Here is a 16,115-nt window from a genome sequence, read left to right on the forward strand (position 1 = left end):
ACTTGCACGCCCAGTGAACCTCTCTAACCTTTCACCCCTGGGAGGTGACCTCCTAGGGTTCTGCTCTTGTCGAGGGATAGGTTCCGTCCTTGGTGGTGGCAATGCTCTATGGCGGTGGGACGTCGCGCGCTGCCTCAGGTAGTCTCGAAAGAGTCGTTGGTCATTGAGGATCTACCGCTGCAAGTCATTGATCTGACCCACAGTCGCTGGTGCATTAGGGTCAGGTACTGGCTCCACGGTTGCTTCGGGTTGGGGTCAGCTACCTCAACCTGTTCATTCTCTGGGACCTCCCTCTCCTGAGAGACATGGTCATTGGCTCTGCGACATGAGCTCTCTGGAGGAGGTGACCCATTCCCCTCCCTCGCAACATTGATGGTGGAAGGAGCGGTCTTCTTACCCCGTGGTGCCATTGAGTGATGGTGGAATCGAGCTAGTAGGTACGATGGCTAGCGTAGTTCCCACAGATGGTGCCAATCTGTTGCATCAGAAAATCGTCCAATGGTCCTTCGAGTGCCATAACCTGCAAAAGACCCTGGGTGACAAAGGAGAATCGGTGGGGTTTTGGCCTAGGACTCTCCGATGCCTAAGTTAGATCTCTCTGAGCAAACAGATGAGTGAATAGAATTCAAGATGCCTGATGGAGTAACATACCTTCCTTTTTATAATGGAGTATGGCGGTGTGAAGAGTCCTAGTTGATGGTGAATAATCCCTGTAGCAGATAGAGTTTAGGAGTGTCAGGGATCTTTTGTGGTTGGTTGCTTCTCTACGGGGAGATGGTGTCCTGATAGGAATGGTGTTTTCAATAGATAAATGTAAGGTGTTTGTATTCGTCTTGGATTGTGTGATCGATAGAGGATGGTGTAGAGTCCTGAAGATGGTATAAGTCTTGTTTATGATGGTGGTACAGAGTCCAGGTGACGGTGTACCTCTTATTGGGGACGATGGTAGTATCCTAGTCCAGGTCGCTGGAGGGTGGTTGTTTAGTTTGCGCTCATAGCGGGCCGTGTGGTTCGAACCCACGGTTGGTCTTTCGTTGGCCCGGTTTCGGTCCACCTCCTTGGACCGGGGACACGTGGTGACCTTCGATTGGTTGGTGTGAATTTGGGTTCATCACTCACGGTAGTGGTAATATGATGAAATCGAATTTTTAGTTGTTGCTGGGTCTCTTTCAATTTTGTTCCTTTATACCATTTACATATCAAATTTCCCTAGGTGCTTATGGGGATTTTGTCAAAGTTGAAACTCAGGATTACTAAGCTGTATATATTTTGTCGGAAAAAGACACACTAAGCTGTATATTCCTTTGTCAAAGATGTATATTCCTTTGTCAAACCACTCTACCTATATTCATTGATGTGTTAAAGAGGATCACTTTTGCTTACCTGTATACACTAAGAGAGATGCCCCCCCCCCACCCAAAAAACCACTCTACCTGTATTCATCTCTCTTACCTGTATACACTAAGTTGAAACTCAGGATCACTTTTGCTTCTTAGAACTCTTCAGTGAGGTGTTGCTGTGCTGCCATGGTTGTTTCCTTAATTTGAGAATGGTTAATAGGTTATGTGAAGTTCGTACGTTTCTAATTTATTGAAGCTTGATAAGTGTTAGATATATTAGCTTCAAGCTACTTACAGATTAACAAGATCAGAATCTCAACGATTTCCAGATGGATTCAAACCCTAATCGATTTGGGGGAAAAAAATTTAGTTTCAAATCCTAAGGGGAAGATGAGGGCATTTTGGTCATTTTATTTTTTAAATTTTGGTGGATTTTTATCATAAGGTTATTTTGGTCATTAGATACCCTGAAACTAACATTTAATGTTCTAAATTAACGACAGGGACCAAAGTACTACAAAGTTTTGAAGGTAGGAGGAGTTTGAGAATTAGAAAAGTTGTAAGGGGGCATTTAGACAAATGGGCATTTTCAGGGGGGCATTTGACAAAAACCCTTAAATTTTTTATCTTTTTTTAATCTATCTGTGATTTCAAATTACTACTAAAATTTTCATGACATAATATATAAATAGGGAAAAGCATACATAAATACATTTAAAATATTAATTTTCTAAAATTTAAATTATCCTTAACATGGATTTGTAAAATTATATAAATTTAAAAAGAGCAAGAGTTCGCTATCTGGTCATGTAGCGCTTGTACCAGCTTTGGGCCAATAAGAGTGTGTGTAGGAGCATTTGATCGAATGGGGATTTATAGTTCATTGAAGGGTGAGCGATAATTTCACGTGGTCCTATGTCTAGACATGGAACCATGCGACTAGTTAGCATTCTTTTTCCTATTTAAAAAATTAGAAGTTCTAAAATTTCATTAAATCTCTCCATCTTTACATATACTTCAAAGAACATGTATGGTTAATAAAGGTGAGGATCTTACCAACAAAAATAATAAAGGTAAGGAGAAATCCAAATCAAAATGGGAGTGCTGTATTCTAAAACATGAATCATCACATGTCAAGGAAGAAGAAGCTCTTTATCAAAAAAAGAAAAAGAAATAAAAATAAAGGGGAGAAGAAGCCAAGAATGTGATGAGGCAATGAAGGATCCCCATCTTTTTTCCAGATTTTTTTAAGGATACCCTTCCTTCTCAATTTTATATTCCCATCCTTTATTAATTTTTTATTTGTGTTCTTTCTGTTTTTTTATCTTGAGGAGTAGGAATACCATCTATGTAGTTGATGAATATAATTTGGTGGCCAAAACCATAAATGATTGGTATTAATCTTCTAAATACATCATTAATTTGCCACCATTTCTTTAATTATTTTATGACATTAATTTATTGGATAAATTACACATCACCCCCTGGTTTTCAAACGAAACTCAGATCATCTCCTGGTTTTTGAAAAAACTCAAATCACCCCCTCTACAGTAATGGTGTTAGTCTGTTGTTAGTTATTGATGTGAAAGGACTATTTTACTCTTGTACTAAAACATTAGAATTAAATTTATAATACTATCCTTCCTTCATCTTCAACATTAGTCAAGGGTAGTTTAGGGATTTAAATTTATTTAACTGGCTGCCATCATCACTTAACAGCATGAAACCAACGATAGAGACTAATTTATCATATTGGGGTCTAAACCAAGGGGTGATTTGAGTTTTTTCAAAAACCAGGCGGTGAACTGAGTTTCATTTGAAAATCAAGGGGTGACATGTAATTTATCTTAATTTATATTAAATAAGACAACGTGACCTAAGATTTGGGGTCATGTGATTAAAGAATTTGATTACTATAAGACCCAAAGCATGCTTTATCTTCAAGTCATGGTGAATGACCTAAACAAAGCATTTGATTCATATCAAATTACAATCTTAAGGATAAGAGGGCCCATTTGGGGTTACCAGTTTCATTAGTTGAAGTTATTGATATTTTTTGCAGACAAAAAGAGATTCTTTGTATCCAAGGCGTGCTGCAGTTGAACAACTAGTAAGGAGTATTTAATAGTTTTAGTTTTTTATCTTTGGATTATGGTTTTGGTAATGATGTATCACATACTAATCAAAATGTTATATAAAATAGAAACTGAGATTTTGAACAAAAATATCAATCATAATAACACATAAAATAAAAAAAAATGAGAAAAAGACAAATCCAATCTCGTACAAATCAAAATTCAAATAGACAGGTGTCTTTTGGGCAGTTATCAAAATAGGGCGTACGTAATGCATGAGGCTCCTGTCACTGCAAGGTCTGAAGAAAGTCATAATATACGCAGCCTTATCCCTGCTTTTGGGCAGTCTATTTCTTACAAGAGCATCCAATTTAGTGATGACAAAACCAAAATTTTTTTTGGTAGATGACAAAACCAATTGAATGGGCACTATTGTAATGCTCATTAGTTCTGAATTGAGTTTATTCCATGTGCCTACTACATTCATATTGTTGCTGCTGGATTATGTCCGAACTGAGGTGGATGACCTCTGGGAAAGATAGAGAATGGTTGGTGGATCCGAGGTTAATTCATGGTAGCTCCGATGATCAAGTTAGAACTAGGCAATGGTAAATATGAGTGAAATACAGTAAGAGTAATAAATGTGAGTACCTATCTCTGTCAGACACTGTTCCTTTTATAGTTCGGATCGGTTTGTATTACGATCCGACTGAGTGGATGGTGAGCTGTTACAGTCGACTGAGCTAGGTCGATCGTCCTGAGTCAACTGGAAGAGATTAAAAGACATGATATTCCAGGTGTATTAAGATGGAGGATCCACTTGGTCATATAATGTTAGAAGACTTTTTCATTGTACTAACACTTGTATAGGTATATTTTATGTATATCACTTATGTTCTAGAAAACATTTGTTTTGAGTCCTTCTGTTTTTATAATTTTGTATTATAATTTAGAATTAAGTTTTCCTCCACCTATAGAGGACGGTTCACCCACTATCCTAAGGTTCAAAAAACCTTAAAGGGTTTTACTTGTTTTTTTCAAAATGCCTTCCTGATATCTCCTTCGATCCTGACTACTCCCGCGTTGCGATGAATGGAATCCTATTCACCTTGGGTGGAGGATAACTTGGTTCTTTAATTTATGTATGGGGAAGTGGTGGTGAGCCAATCCTCCACCCTTTCTTTTATTTCAAGGGATTACAATTGTGTTGTTGATACCATTGTCTAGAAGACTCTCTCTAACGTGCAAGACTTTGTGACCACATTCCACTCCATGGCTTTTAGAGCTTTAAGCCTCTGCTTTGTCATGTCCTCAATAAAATTTCATCTTAACAAAAAGGAAAGGGGAGGGGAGGGGAGAGGAAATGGTGGTGAAATAGTTGCTTGTTGTGCTGCATCCACCGCAATTCCCACTTTACAATTGTCATTTTGCATTTTATCAAAGTTGGTGTAAAGATACCATAGATCAACCCTTCTCCAATCAAGTTTCAACCAAAAATGCCAAAAAAAAATTTTATTTAAGGGGTGGGAGGTCAAAATATTAATTCAAAAACGGGAAGTGAGAACCCCATAAAATAGGTCATACATGATCTTTTGCCATAAAAAATTCCCATAAAATAAAGGCATACAGAAACATAAATTATTTTACAATGATTGCTTGACCCATATGACACAATTTTATCAAGTTTACATTTTGTTTTGCTAAAAACCTTAATCCATTGGAACAATTTATTTAAAGGATCTTGACCATAGATTGGACATAACTGTAAAAATATTTTTTAAATATAATTATTAAATATTATTAATATTTAACTTTATTTGTGAACAATTTATAAAACTCCCGTCAAGTACGGAATTTCTTCCAATCATAATTCTTCAAGATATCATCCTATTCCAAAAGTGGATTTCTTGTTGAGCATATCTTTCATTTACAGATGAACATTACTTTGGTAAGCCAAAACTTTCAAAGTCCAACCGCAATGATAAGGACCTCTCATGTATGTGAATTAAAATAATTATCGAAGAGAATCTCGTTGCTTAAACAATAGACGAAAGTCTGTGCAAAACTCTCAAAAGATGATTTGATTCGATATACATACAATTTGAATACTCACATTTATATTTTGAATTCACATTCGAAAAATATCAATGCATGTGACAATCATGTGAACAAAATACCTAATCTATCCCTAATCTATTCCTAATTATGAATATTTTTAAGATATAATCTTGGAACAACATATCAAACACAAATTAAATAAATTTAAACACTTTAAAAATTAAGTTTGATGGAGACATATATATCTAACAGTTTTCATTTACATTAAAAAGACAAAGGAAATAAGAAGTTCCAACCTTGTAAAATTTGGTACTCATAGCTTTCACTTGACTCACACACTATGTCCCAATTTAAGTATTTTTTACATCATACAAGGGAGAGACCAGCTCCATTTTTCCCTGGTTACACTCCTTTCTTTGATACAGTTAGAAGAATCTTTGTATTAGTAGATTTTCTAGTGGGACGGCTGACTTCTTGTTTATTGAGGTATTTTGTCAAGAGCGTGTTGTGATTTCAATGAAATTTCCAATTGAACTTTCATTAGTTTGGGAAAAATTTTCTCTTGACGTTCTGTTTTGACTATATGAGTCTCATGTGAATGATACTGTTCTCCACATCACTATTGATGTACCATGAGAATTTAATAGATGAAAAAAATCTACAACTACCTGCAATTTATTTTCAAGGGAAATAATAAAAGGATAAATTACACATCACCTCCTGATTTTCAAATGAAACTTAGATCATCCCCTCTAAAGTAACGGTGTTAGTCTGCTGTAGTTATTGGTGTAAAATGACTATTTTACCCTTGTACTAAAACATTAGAATTAAATTTATAATACTACCCTTCAAAATCTATGTTTGGATGTTAAGGGTAGTTTAGAAATTTAAATTTAATTAACTGGCTAACATCATCACTTAACAGCATAATACTAACGGTAGGGACTAATTTGTCATATTGGGGTCTAAACTAGGGGGTGATTTAAGTTTTTCCAAAAACCAGGGGGTGATCTGAGTTTCAATTGAAAACCAAGGGGTGATGTGTAATTTACCCATAATAATAATAAGGGAAAATGTTACCTTTTTTTTTTTTTTTTTTCTGGGGGGTGGGGCGTAAGCCACTCCCAGACACAGTGTCGAGCGAAATGACCACCCTCGAGATGCCAGCGTGCATGCTCTCATTGCTTGCCGTACGTGCATGGCCTACACTCCTCAATCTCACAGAGAAGGGTCTTCCATAGAGAATGCCACCTAGTCATGCAACACACATTGCCACTGCACCCTAACGCAGGGCCTTGCGCAATGACTGTCGCACCCCCTAAACCCTGGAAATGACCAGGGGGCATGGTAATCATTTTGCACATCTTTGTATCAGGGCGCAGGGGCAGCGTGTCTGGCGAGACCGGGTGACATTCTTTCTCCTTAATAATAATGAAGTTTAACAGACTAAATAAACCAATTATTTGAAGGGCAAAATATGTGTTATTTGAAATTTAAGAAAATTGATGAAATTATATACCTCAAAGTCAACAAATATACACGCCATACAATGGACACAAAAGTTAATATTTCAGTGGAATGGAGATATACTGCCTTGACCATTAATGGACATTGGATCTACTCCTTTGAATAACTTGCCCTGCTTCTAATGATAAGAGAGGACCAGGACCAGGGTTAGGGCCCATCTAATAGAGCAACTAAGATTCGAAAATCAAAAGGAAAGATGGAAATTAAATATGGCGACAAGAAAGTCTTCTTGGTATGAAATTACGGCGAATTGTGATCCTTAATGATACAATTGACCTAAAATGATTTTAGGAGAAATGGTGAAGAAAGACATGCATAGTTTAGAGCTTATTTATCAAATGCTTTTTTTGTGCCATTTGTGTGTTGGGAACATTATCTCCTTCTTTATACTGAGCTTCAGAGCCATGAAAATATCTCTGATCACGTCTCTATTCCTTGGGACTGAACTCTAAACTACAGATCGATCCCACCCTCTCACTTTCTAGATGCAGAGGGTAGAAGCTAGTTCCATAGGAAGAGGTGTTGGGGAAAAGTTTTTAAAGTGTGGTACAGTGACAAAGTAGAAGGATGGGGGCTAGATATCGTTCTAGTACAAAAGAACCCTCGAATCCACAAGGTAGAAAACACTAATCCAACAAAGGAAAATAGAGAAGAAAATGGCATGTTTATGAATATCTTGATGAAGATACAAGCGATCAAAGAGACCTTGTACAATAGGTCAAAGGACATTTCAAACATACGAAAGTGCGCCACAATTAAAGATTAAAGAATTTTGCCAAAATTCGAAACTAAAAAAATGGCACCAAAACTTCAGACTCCCGGACAGCCGTGAAACAAAGGAATTATTGAAGAACGACATGGTTGAACCAGGCTCTGACTGATCAACTAGTAGATCTTTGTCTCCATTTCTGAAAACATATTATAATAATGAAACGGCCAAGTGTGGGCAAAGTTATGCCGTCTGGAAGGTAGCCCTGAGAAAAGTAGCATTTTTTGTCGGACCGGATCACCTTTTGCCAGTCCATGGAGCCTAGGAATTATGTCGATATTTCCTCTACATCATACAAATAGATTGAGAAATATGAAATAAGGTACTCCAATCATAATACCTTAAACGTGAGGCATCACAAACGTCGGTTTTGCCCCCCAGTGGGTTTCTCTTGTCATGGCCTGCATCCGCCCTGTCACCTACAAGCTCCTGATCAATGGCGCTGTACATGGGGCCATTACCCCGACTAGTGGGATTCGTCAAGGCGACCCGCTCTCCCTGGCCATCTTCATTCTATGCTCCCAGGCCCTTAGCTCTATCATCAACCAGGCCGATGAGTCCCACCTCATGAAAGGTATAAATATTCGCAATAGAGCTCCATCCATTTCTCACCTATTGTTTGCAATCTCAAAGCCTGTGTGGACCTATACTGCAGTGCTAGCTAGATCAATTTGGGGAAATCTAGCATTACCTTCAGTCACAATACCCCTTCAAAGTTTAAAAGGTGGTTCTCCTGCATCCTCAATGTCAAATATAGTGATGACCCTACCAAATACCTTGGTCTTCCTACGGATTTTGGTGCCTCAAAAGCACAAATCTTTAGCTCCATCAGTGATAAGGTATCTAAGCATCTGCAAAGTTGGAAACATCGCCTTCTTTCACATGCTGGTAAGGAGGTTCTTCTAAAGTTGGTTGCTTTCTCTACGGTGAACTTTGCTAGCTCCCACTTTAAACTACCAAAGTCTCACCACACTCTTCTTTGGAAAGCGGCCGCAAACTTCTATTGGGGGCAAGGAGATAAAGCCTCTAAGATCCACTGAATATCTTGGGAACATCTGTGCCGATCAAAGGAAAAATGGGGATTGGGCTTTAAAGATTCCAATCTACACAATTCTGCCCTACTATCCAAGGTTGCATGGCAGCTTTGGACCCAACCAGATTCAATGTGGGCTCGCCTTATTAAGGCTATATATTTTCCCCACACTGATTTCCTCAGCACTACTCTTGGCCATCAACCTTCTTGGGCATGGCACAGCATTTTAGAAGGAAGAAAGGTCCTAAAAGCAGGCTTGGTATGGAAAGTTGGGACTGGAGAGGATATTAGCATGTGGGAGGACCGATGGATTCCTTCTCTCACAGATTTTAAGATCCAAAATCCTCGACCCACTGCTTGTTTTCTTGAAAAGGTCTCAGACCTTATTGACCCCCTCAACTGCACCTGGAATAAAGATCTGATCCAAACCACCTTCCACCAATCGGATGCAAAAGCGATTTTGGAAATTCAAGACAGCTTATTCCCTGCTACCGATTCCAAAGTCTGGGAGGGAGAACGAGATGGGCGCTTCACAGTTAAGACAGCATATCACCTTCTTTCAAACAAAGCTACTGCTACCTTCGTCGCTAGTTCTACTGGAAACTCTCATCACCAATCGAACCATATCCCTGACTCAGTTTGGAAGAGAATCTGGGGCTATAGTACTACTCCAAAGGTGAAGAACATCTTGTGGCGCGCTTGCGCTGGTGGTCTGGCCTTGGCAAATGCTCTACATCGTCGTAATATCCAAGTAGACCCTCTTTGCCACCATTGTGGTTTACAATCGGAATCCCCAGACCATATCTTACTTGGGTGCTCCTTCGCACGAGCAATCTGGTTTGGCTCTTCCCCTTCCTATATCCCGCCCACTGATGACCCAAAAATTCATCTCTGGATAAATGAATGGGACTTTGTTATTAGTGGGGACAAGCGAAAGGATCGAGAAGTTATAAGCCTTTGTGCCTTCACTTGTTGGTTCATATGGAAAGCCAGGAACGATTCCATTTTCAACAGGAAGTCTTGGTCCCCCATGGAGGTAGCCTCGGCGGCCAGTGCAGTCCATGCAGAATTTCTCCAAGCTTTAGGCCTAGTTCAGCCCAATTCACCTTTGACCTTTCCCCATGCTCAATTACCGATGCTCACCTTCTGGTCTCCCCCTCCAGTGGGATTTACAAAAGCAAATTGTGATGCTGCCCTCAGTTCAGACAAGTCTACAGGAGGAATCTGCTTTATTCTTCGAGACCACTTGGGCTCCTACAAAGAAGCTGTCTCCGAGCCTCTGTCCTTCCACTCGCCCCTCCTGGCAGAAGCCTTATCTGTTTGGGCGGCTATCCTTCATTCCATCTCAAAGGGTATCAACAATCTAGAGATCGAGTCTGATAGCAAAGAGCTTATAATGTTACTCACCATTGCAGCAAAACCGGCTCCTCTATTTGTTGCCCCCATTATTGAGGATATTAAGTACCTCCAACCTTATTTGGTTGCTTGTAACATCCTCTTTGTTCCTAGAGACTTAAACAGCATAACTGATTCTCTAGCTCGAAAAGCCACAACCTTGGCGCAAAGGACTGTTTGGCAAAACTCCATTCCCTGGCTCAAAGATCTTGTATCCCTTAGGCCTTGGCTATATTGCGCTCTTTCACTAAATAGAATCTTTCATTACCCAAAAAAAAAAACATCATTTTCTAAACGTTAGGTATCTTAGGTGTAATTTTTTTTTATTGTTTACGAAAAAAAATGAAAGGGGGTAGGGGAAAGAACTCTATGCAGAGTGTACCCCAGCACTCACAAAAAAAAATTTCTTCCCCAAAAAATATTACCTTTTTCCATTTAACCGGGGGGGGGGGGAGTGTTGACATAGGGGCCATGCCATGCGCAACAACTAATGAGAGCCCGCACTCTAGCACATTGGGGGGGCAAATTTTCCATCATTCATGGGGGGCATGCCAGCCATTTCCACCCCTATGTGTCTGGGCGTGGCCCCTGCGTTGTCAAGCTTTGCAATGATATTTGTTTCATGTAAAAGTCAATCTGTATCAAAATTTTACTCATGGATAGAGGTTGTGGATCCTACCTATGGCTAAAATTCAAAATATACTGCCACGTGGGTTATAACGTACCTATGTTTTTCTTTTAAATAAAATTATAAAAAAAACCCTACCTATGTTGCTTGCCCAAGAAGAACGGGGTTTTGCCTCCTTTCTCCAAAAAAAAAAATCCAATTAAGTTGTAAAAATGTTTTGTTCAAACCCGGATTTTAGGCACAAGATCTTGTCTAAAATCTACCTAAATTTGGGTGAATGGAGTAGATATCGCCCACCCCTACATAGAAGAGAAGAAGGAAAAATAGTTCAGATTTAAGAATTAAGATAACCTCTCCATTAACAAGGGTAAGATAATTATTTCTTCTGATTACTTAAAAAACAATTAACTGAACCGCCACAAGATATTTGTAGTTATCTTATAGTTAATTAATAAAAAAAATCTTAACTAGTTAATCAATATTTAAATTAAAAGATTCCAATCTAATGTCTTATTCGTAGGGTCTATCATTACACCACACATTATTTTATCCATTGGATCAATTCTCTAATCTCTTTTCCTCATACGCGTTTTCATTTTTGACCAACTCAGGTGGTCTTCAAACCTATTTCTTTAATATTCCCATGTGGGTCCCACACAGCCCATCAAAAAAAAAAAAAAACTATTCCATTTCCTAGTTGGACGTGACGGATACCAGGATATGTAGGTATCCTTGAAAATAATATTTATTTTAGTTAATTAACTAATTAATTAATTAAAGCATGAAATCATAATCTCACATGGTGGAATGCTGACGTGGCCACGTCATCTCTCCGATGAAACGCATATAGTGTGACGTGACGGTTCGGAATCTTTTTTTTCCGATCATCATCTTAGTCAAAATCAACAACACGTGTCGTTCATGGTCGATATAGGCGGTTAGATATTACGATACATGGTGGGGTCCACTTTTTGTATTTAGGTTGAATTTGGATTTAATTTGAGTTTTATTTAGAGGGAAAAAAAATTGAAGAGAGAGAGGGAGTGGAGAGAGGTAGCTTCGTTCGCCTTTTTGACCAAACTCTCAAAGAGAAAGAGAGAAGAAGGAGGGTTCTCGCTTTCCTCCCTTCTTCTTCTTCTTCCCCTCCTCTGCTATAAGGGTTGAGAGAACGAAGAAACTTTACAGTGAACGCCGTTCGAGGTCCTCCACCAAAATCTCAAAGTCTCTTCTTCATCTAGGTATTTTGTTTGATCTTCTTGATTTGCCGTTCCTCAAGTCTTTACTTGCAGTGATTGTTATGATTATAATAAGCCTAAGATTGATCTCTTTGAGAGAATTTGGACTTTTTCTTTTCCTTATTGGTTTAAATCTATTGCAGCTTTGGTTGATTGATGTTAAAGATATAATTTTATTTCCTTATTCCATGATTGTCTGATTCTTGTATTATCAGTCTTGGTTTTTGTTTTCGTCTCGTAGTTTCTAGAAGCGTTTGCGAGCAAACCCTTGACCGATTCTTCATCTCTGGTTAATATTATTAGTATATCGAAATGGGTCGGTGGTTTTCGTTCTTTTTAGAATGGAAAAGGGTGATGTCATTCGTCAAGCCCTAAAAAAAGCTGTACTTTTTGATATATTTTTTGGATTTGAGATCAATCGAGTTTGTTGATCTAAACTTTTGGTTGTGTAATTGTTACAGAGGGGGATTATAGAGAAGAATTGGTTAGAAGACAGACGTTTTCCATATTCAGTGGTTCTAACAGGAAAGCAGCCTAGTTCGTTATGGAAGGAGAAGAACCTCAGAGGCAAAAGGTTGGATTTTTCTATGGACGTTCGATTTCGATTTTGCTTGAAGCGGCGGCCTCAGATGATCTGATCAGCTTCAGACGTGCTGTAGAAGAAGAGGGTTCTAACGTCGACGAGACCAGTTTCTGGTATGGAAGACTGATTGGATCAAAGAAAATGGGTTTTGAAGAGAGAACTCCTCTCATGATCGCTGCCATGTATGGAAGTATTGAGGTGTTGGCTTACATCCTTGAAACAGGCCGTGTTGATGTCAACAAGGCTTCTGGTAACGACGGTGTTGCTGCCCTTCACTGTGCTGTTACTGGTTTTTCTGCTTCTTCGGCTGAGGTTGTCAAGCGGTTGCTTGATGCATCTGCTGATGCTAGTTCCCTTGATGCTAATGGGAACCGACCCTGCGATCTGATCCCTCCGGCTCTGAAGTCTTCCTCCTACAATTTAAGAAGGAAAACACTGGAGATGATGTTGAAAGGCGTTGGTTGTGTTGAGGATGGAGTGGTTTCTTCTGATGAAACTGAACAGCAACAACAATTGCAGACACCCCAAGCTCCGAAAGATCAAACCGAGAAGAAAGAGTACCCAATTGACCTATCCCTCCCAGACATAAAGAATGGGATCTATGGAACTGATGAGTTCAGGATGTATACCTTCAAGGTGAAGCCTTGTTCGAGGGCTTACTCTCACGACTGGACTGAGTGCCCATTTGTTCATCCAGGGGAGAACGCAAGGCGCCGTGACCCAAGGAAGTATCACTACAGCTGTGTCCCTTGCCCAGAGTTCCGCAAGGGGTCATGCCGGCAAGGGGATGCCTGTGAATATGCCCATGGTGTTTTTGAGTGCTGGCTTCACCCAGCACAGTATCGAACCAGGCTCTGCAAAGATGAAACTGCATGCGCCCGAAGGGTCTGCTTCTTTGCTCACAAGACTGAAGAGTTACGCCCCTTGTACCCATCGACTGGGTCAGCGGTGCCATCACCCCGATCATCTGGTGTTGGCTTCTCTTCGATGGACATGGGGTCGTTGAGCCCTCTGGCGCTTGGCTCCCCTTCTGTCCTTATGCATCCTACTTCCACACCACCAATGTCACCTTCTGCAACTTGTTCCTCTCCCATGGGGGGTGCACTGTGGCAGAACCAACCTAATCTTGTGCCACCAACCTTACAGCTGCCTGGGAGCCGGTTGAAGTCCACTTTGAATGCCAGAGATTTGGATTTGGAACTTGAATTGCTTCGGTTAGAGGGACATCATTCCCACCAACAGCAGCAGTTGATGGATGAGATCTCTACCCTCTCTTCTCAATCCAGCTGGAGCAATGCATTGGCCACAGCAGCAGCCTTGGCTGCATCATCTGGTGGCAGAACCACAGACTATAGTCGGCTTGGTGGGGTCAAGCCTACTAATCTTGAAGATTTGTTTGGATCTCTCGATCCTTCAATGTTGTCTCAATTGCAGGGTTTGTCACTAAATGCTCCTGGTTCTCCCCAGTTGCAATCTCCATCTGGGTTCCAGATGCGCCAGAACATGAACCAGCAGCTCCGGTCCAGCTATCCATCCAACTTGTCCTCCTCTCCAGTGAGGACATCATCATTCGGGCTCGACTCATCGGCAACAGCGGCAGCCATTATGAATTCGAGGTCTACTGCCTTTGCGAAGCGGAGTCAGAGTTTTAATAATCGGAGTCCCGTCAGTCGTCCTGCCGGACTTATGTCGTCAACTCTTTCAGATTGGAGTTCACCAGATGGGAAGCTGGACTGGGGTGTTCAAGGAGAGGACCTTAACAAGATGAGAAAATCAGCATCATTTGGGTTCAGAAACAGTAGCAACAACAATGGTATGGCTATGATTGGAGCAGCCTCCGCAGTTGAAGAACCAGATTTGTCATGGGTGGATCCTTTGATGAAGGATCCCCTGCCTGTGGGTGAGCAGAAACAGAACCAGTATCATCTCAACAGTGGGAGTTCTGATATGCCATGGGTGGAGCAATTGTACATGGATCAGGAGCAGATGGTGGCTTATTGAACATGGGGCCCAAATCCTGCCACTCGTTCAAGTTACCTAAGTTCTTTCTTTTGTCTTTGTTTTTTGAAATCTTTATTAATATTCGTTACATGTAGTTAGGGCCCAAAGGGCGAAACTTGAAAAAGAAGAACAGTAGCAGGAAGATAAGGTTTCCTGCTCCTAGTTTAATCAGGTAAATCTAGCCTCTAGGATTGAAGAAAGGGTTTTTGTTGGAACTTGGAACTAGCAGAGGAAAGAACAATGAATTCTTTTTGTTGTGGGGGGTGGGGGGTTGGTTTGCATTCTTTTGTGGGTTATATATTTTTAGGTTGGAAGACTCTGAAGGTAGGGGTCTTTTTCCTGAGAAGACCAAAGGTGTAGGGGATGGAAATCTGTAACCAGATGGGAAGTCTTTGTATAAACGTCCTAATCAACTATTGTTTATATCTTTTTAATATCTGTATTCATTCATAATTATGAGATGTGCCAATCCATTCTTTTTCATTTTTTTTTCCTTCCTGTGAATGAAATGCTCCTGTCATAGTTCTTTTCTGCTAATTATGAATTGTTGGTTGTAACAAAAAAAAAAAAAAGATGGGAGTTCCTCTGGAGAAATCCCAAAAGTAGTAGGAGAAAGAAAATGAATCAATGGCTTGAAACTTGTAAGTGTATAGGAGGGTTAAATGACTCCCACCTTGTGTGGTTGAGTTGGTAAGTTTGACTATGGCCCAACCTCGGTAGTAAAGTACTGGGACTACAGTAATAGGGTGAGTACGATGGTAATTTCAGGGGTTAGGGGATGCTGTGGTCATTTTGCACGTTTCTGTGTCGGGCTACAAGAGCAGTGTTTGGCGTGACATGTAATGTTCTTTGTTTCTAATTTAATTTAATTTTTATTTTTTAAGCCATAATTTAGACTTAATGTGTTAAACCTAGGAATGTAAATTGATTGGATTTGGCTTAGATTTATTACTATCCGAATCTGTTTACCGAATGATATATTCGTATTTGATCCGATATTCGAAGGAAATTTTAAAATTAATATCATATTTGAATTTGGGAGTTTATCGGATATTATCCGATCCGATAAACTATCCGATTAGTAAATGAATATGACTTGTATCAATTACAGATTTTTGACTTCGATTACTAAAATATCCTTATAAAAGTGTTTTATCAATAATATATCATATGTTTTTACACAAATATTAAACTAGTCTCATTTCACGATGAGATAGTAAATTAATTGGATATTATCTAGATCCGAAATGAAATATCCAAATCCAAATATCTTTTAGCCGGAGACACAGATTTTTGGCTATACATTTACATCCTTATTTAAACCCCAATACCATATTTCTTTAAAGGCTTAAAAAATATGTTCGTTCCCAATTGGGTTTAGAATGGTTAACTCAAACAATAATTCAATCCGACAATAAAACTAAAATCAATAAAACCTGTTTAAAATTTATTTAATTGGAATTATTTATTA

General features: G+C 39.5%; 1 protein-coding gene across 1 annotated transcript; it reads left to right on the forward strand.

The window, feature by feature from the left end:
* The first annotated feature begins 12,503 nt into the window (after positions 1–12,503).
* LOC122671141 (zinc finger CCCH domain-containing protein 66-like) lies at positions 12,504–15,078 on the forward strand. The gene has a single exon (XM_043868238.1). It carries the CDS (start codon positions 12,605–12,607, stop codon positions 14,642–14,644), a length of 2,040 nt encoding a protein of 679 aa, XP_043724173.1. The 5' UTR covers positions 12,504–12,604; the 3' UTR covers positions 14,645–15,078.
* Positions 15,079–16,115: the final 1,037 nt, after the last annotated feature.

The sequence above is a fragment of the Telopea speciosissima genome, chromosome 8, assembly GCF_018873765.1.
Source record: "Telopea speciosissima isolate NSW1024214 ecotype Mountain lineage chromosome 8, Tspe_v1, whole genome shotgun sequence".
Lineage (NCBI taxonomy): Eukaryota > Viridiplantae > Streptophyta > Magnoliopsida > Proteales > Proteaceae > Telopea > Telopea speciosissima.

What these genes read in the sequence shown, in the direction of transcription:
- LOC122671141 (XM_043868238.1), top strand. Translation starts at nt 12,605, where the DNA reads ATGGAAGGAGAAGAACCTCAGAGGCAAAAGGTTGGATTTTTCTATGGA.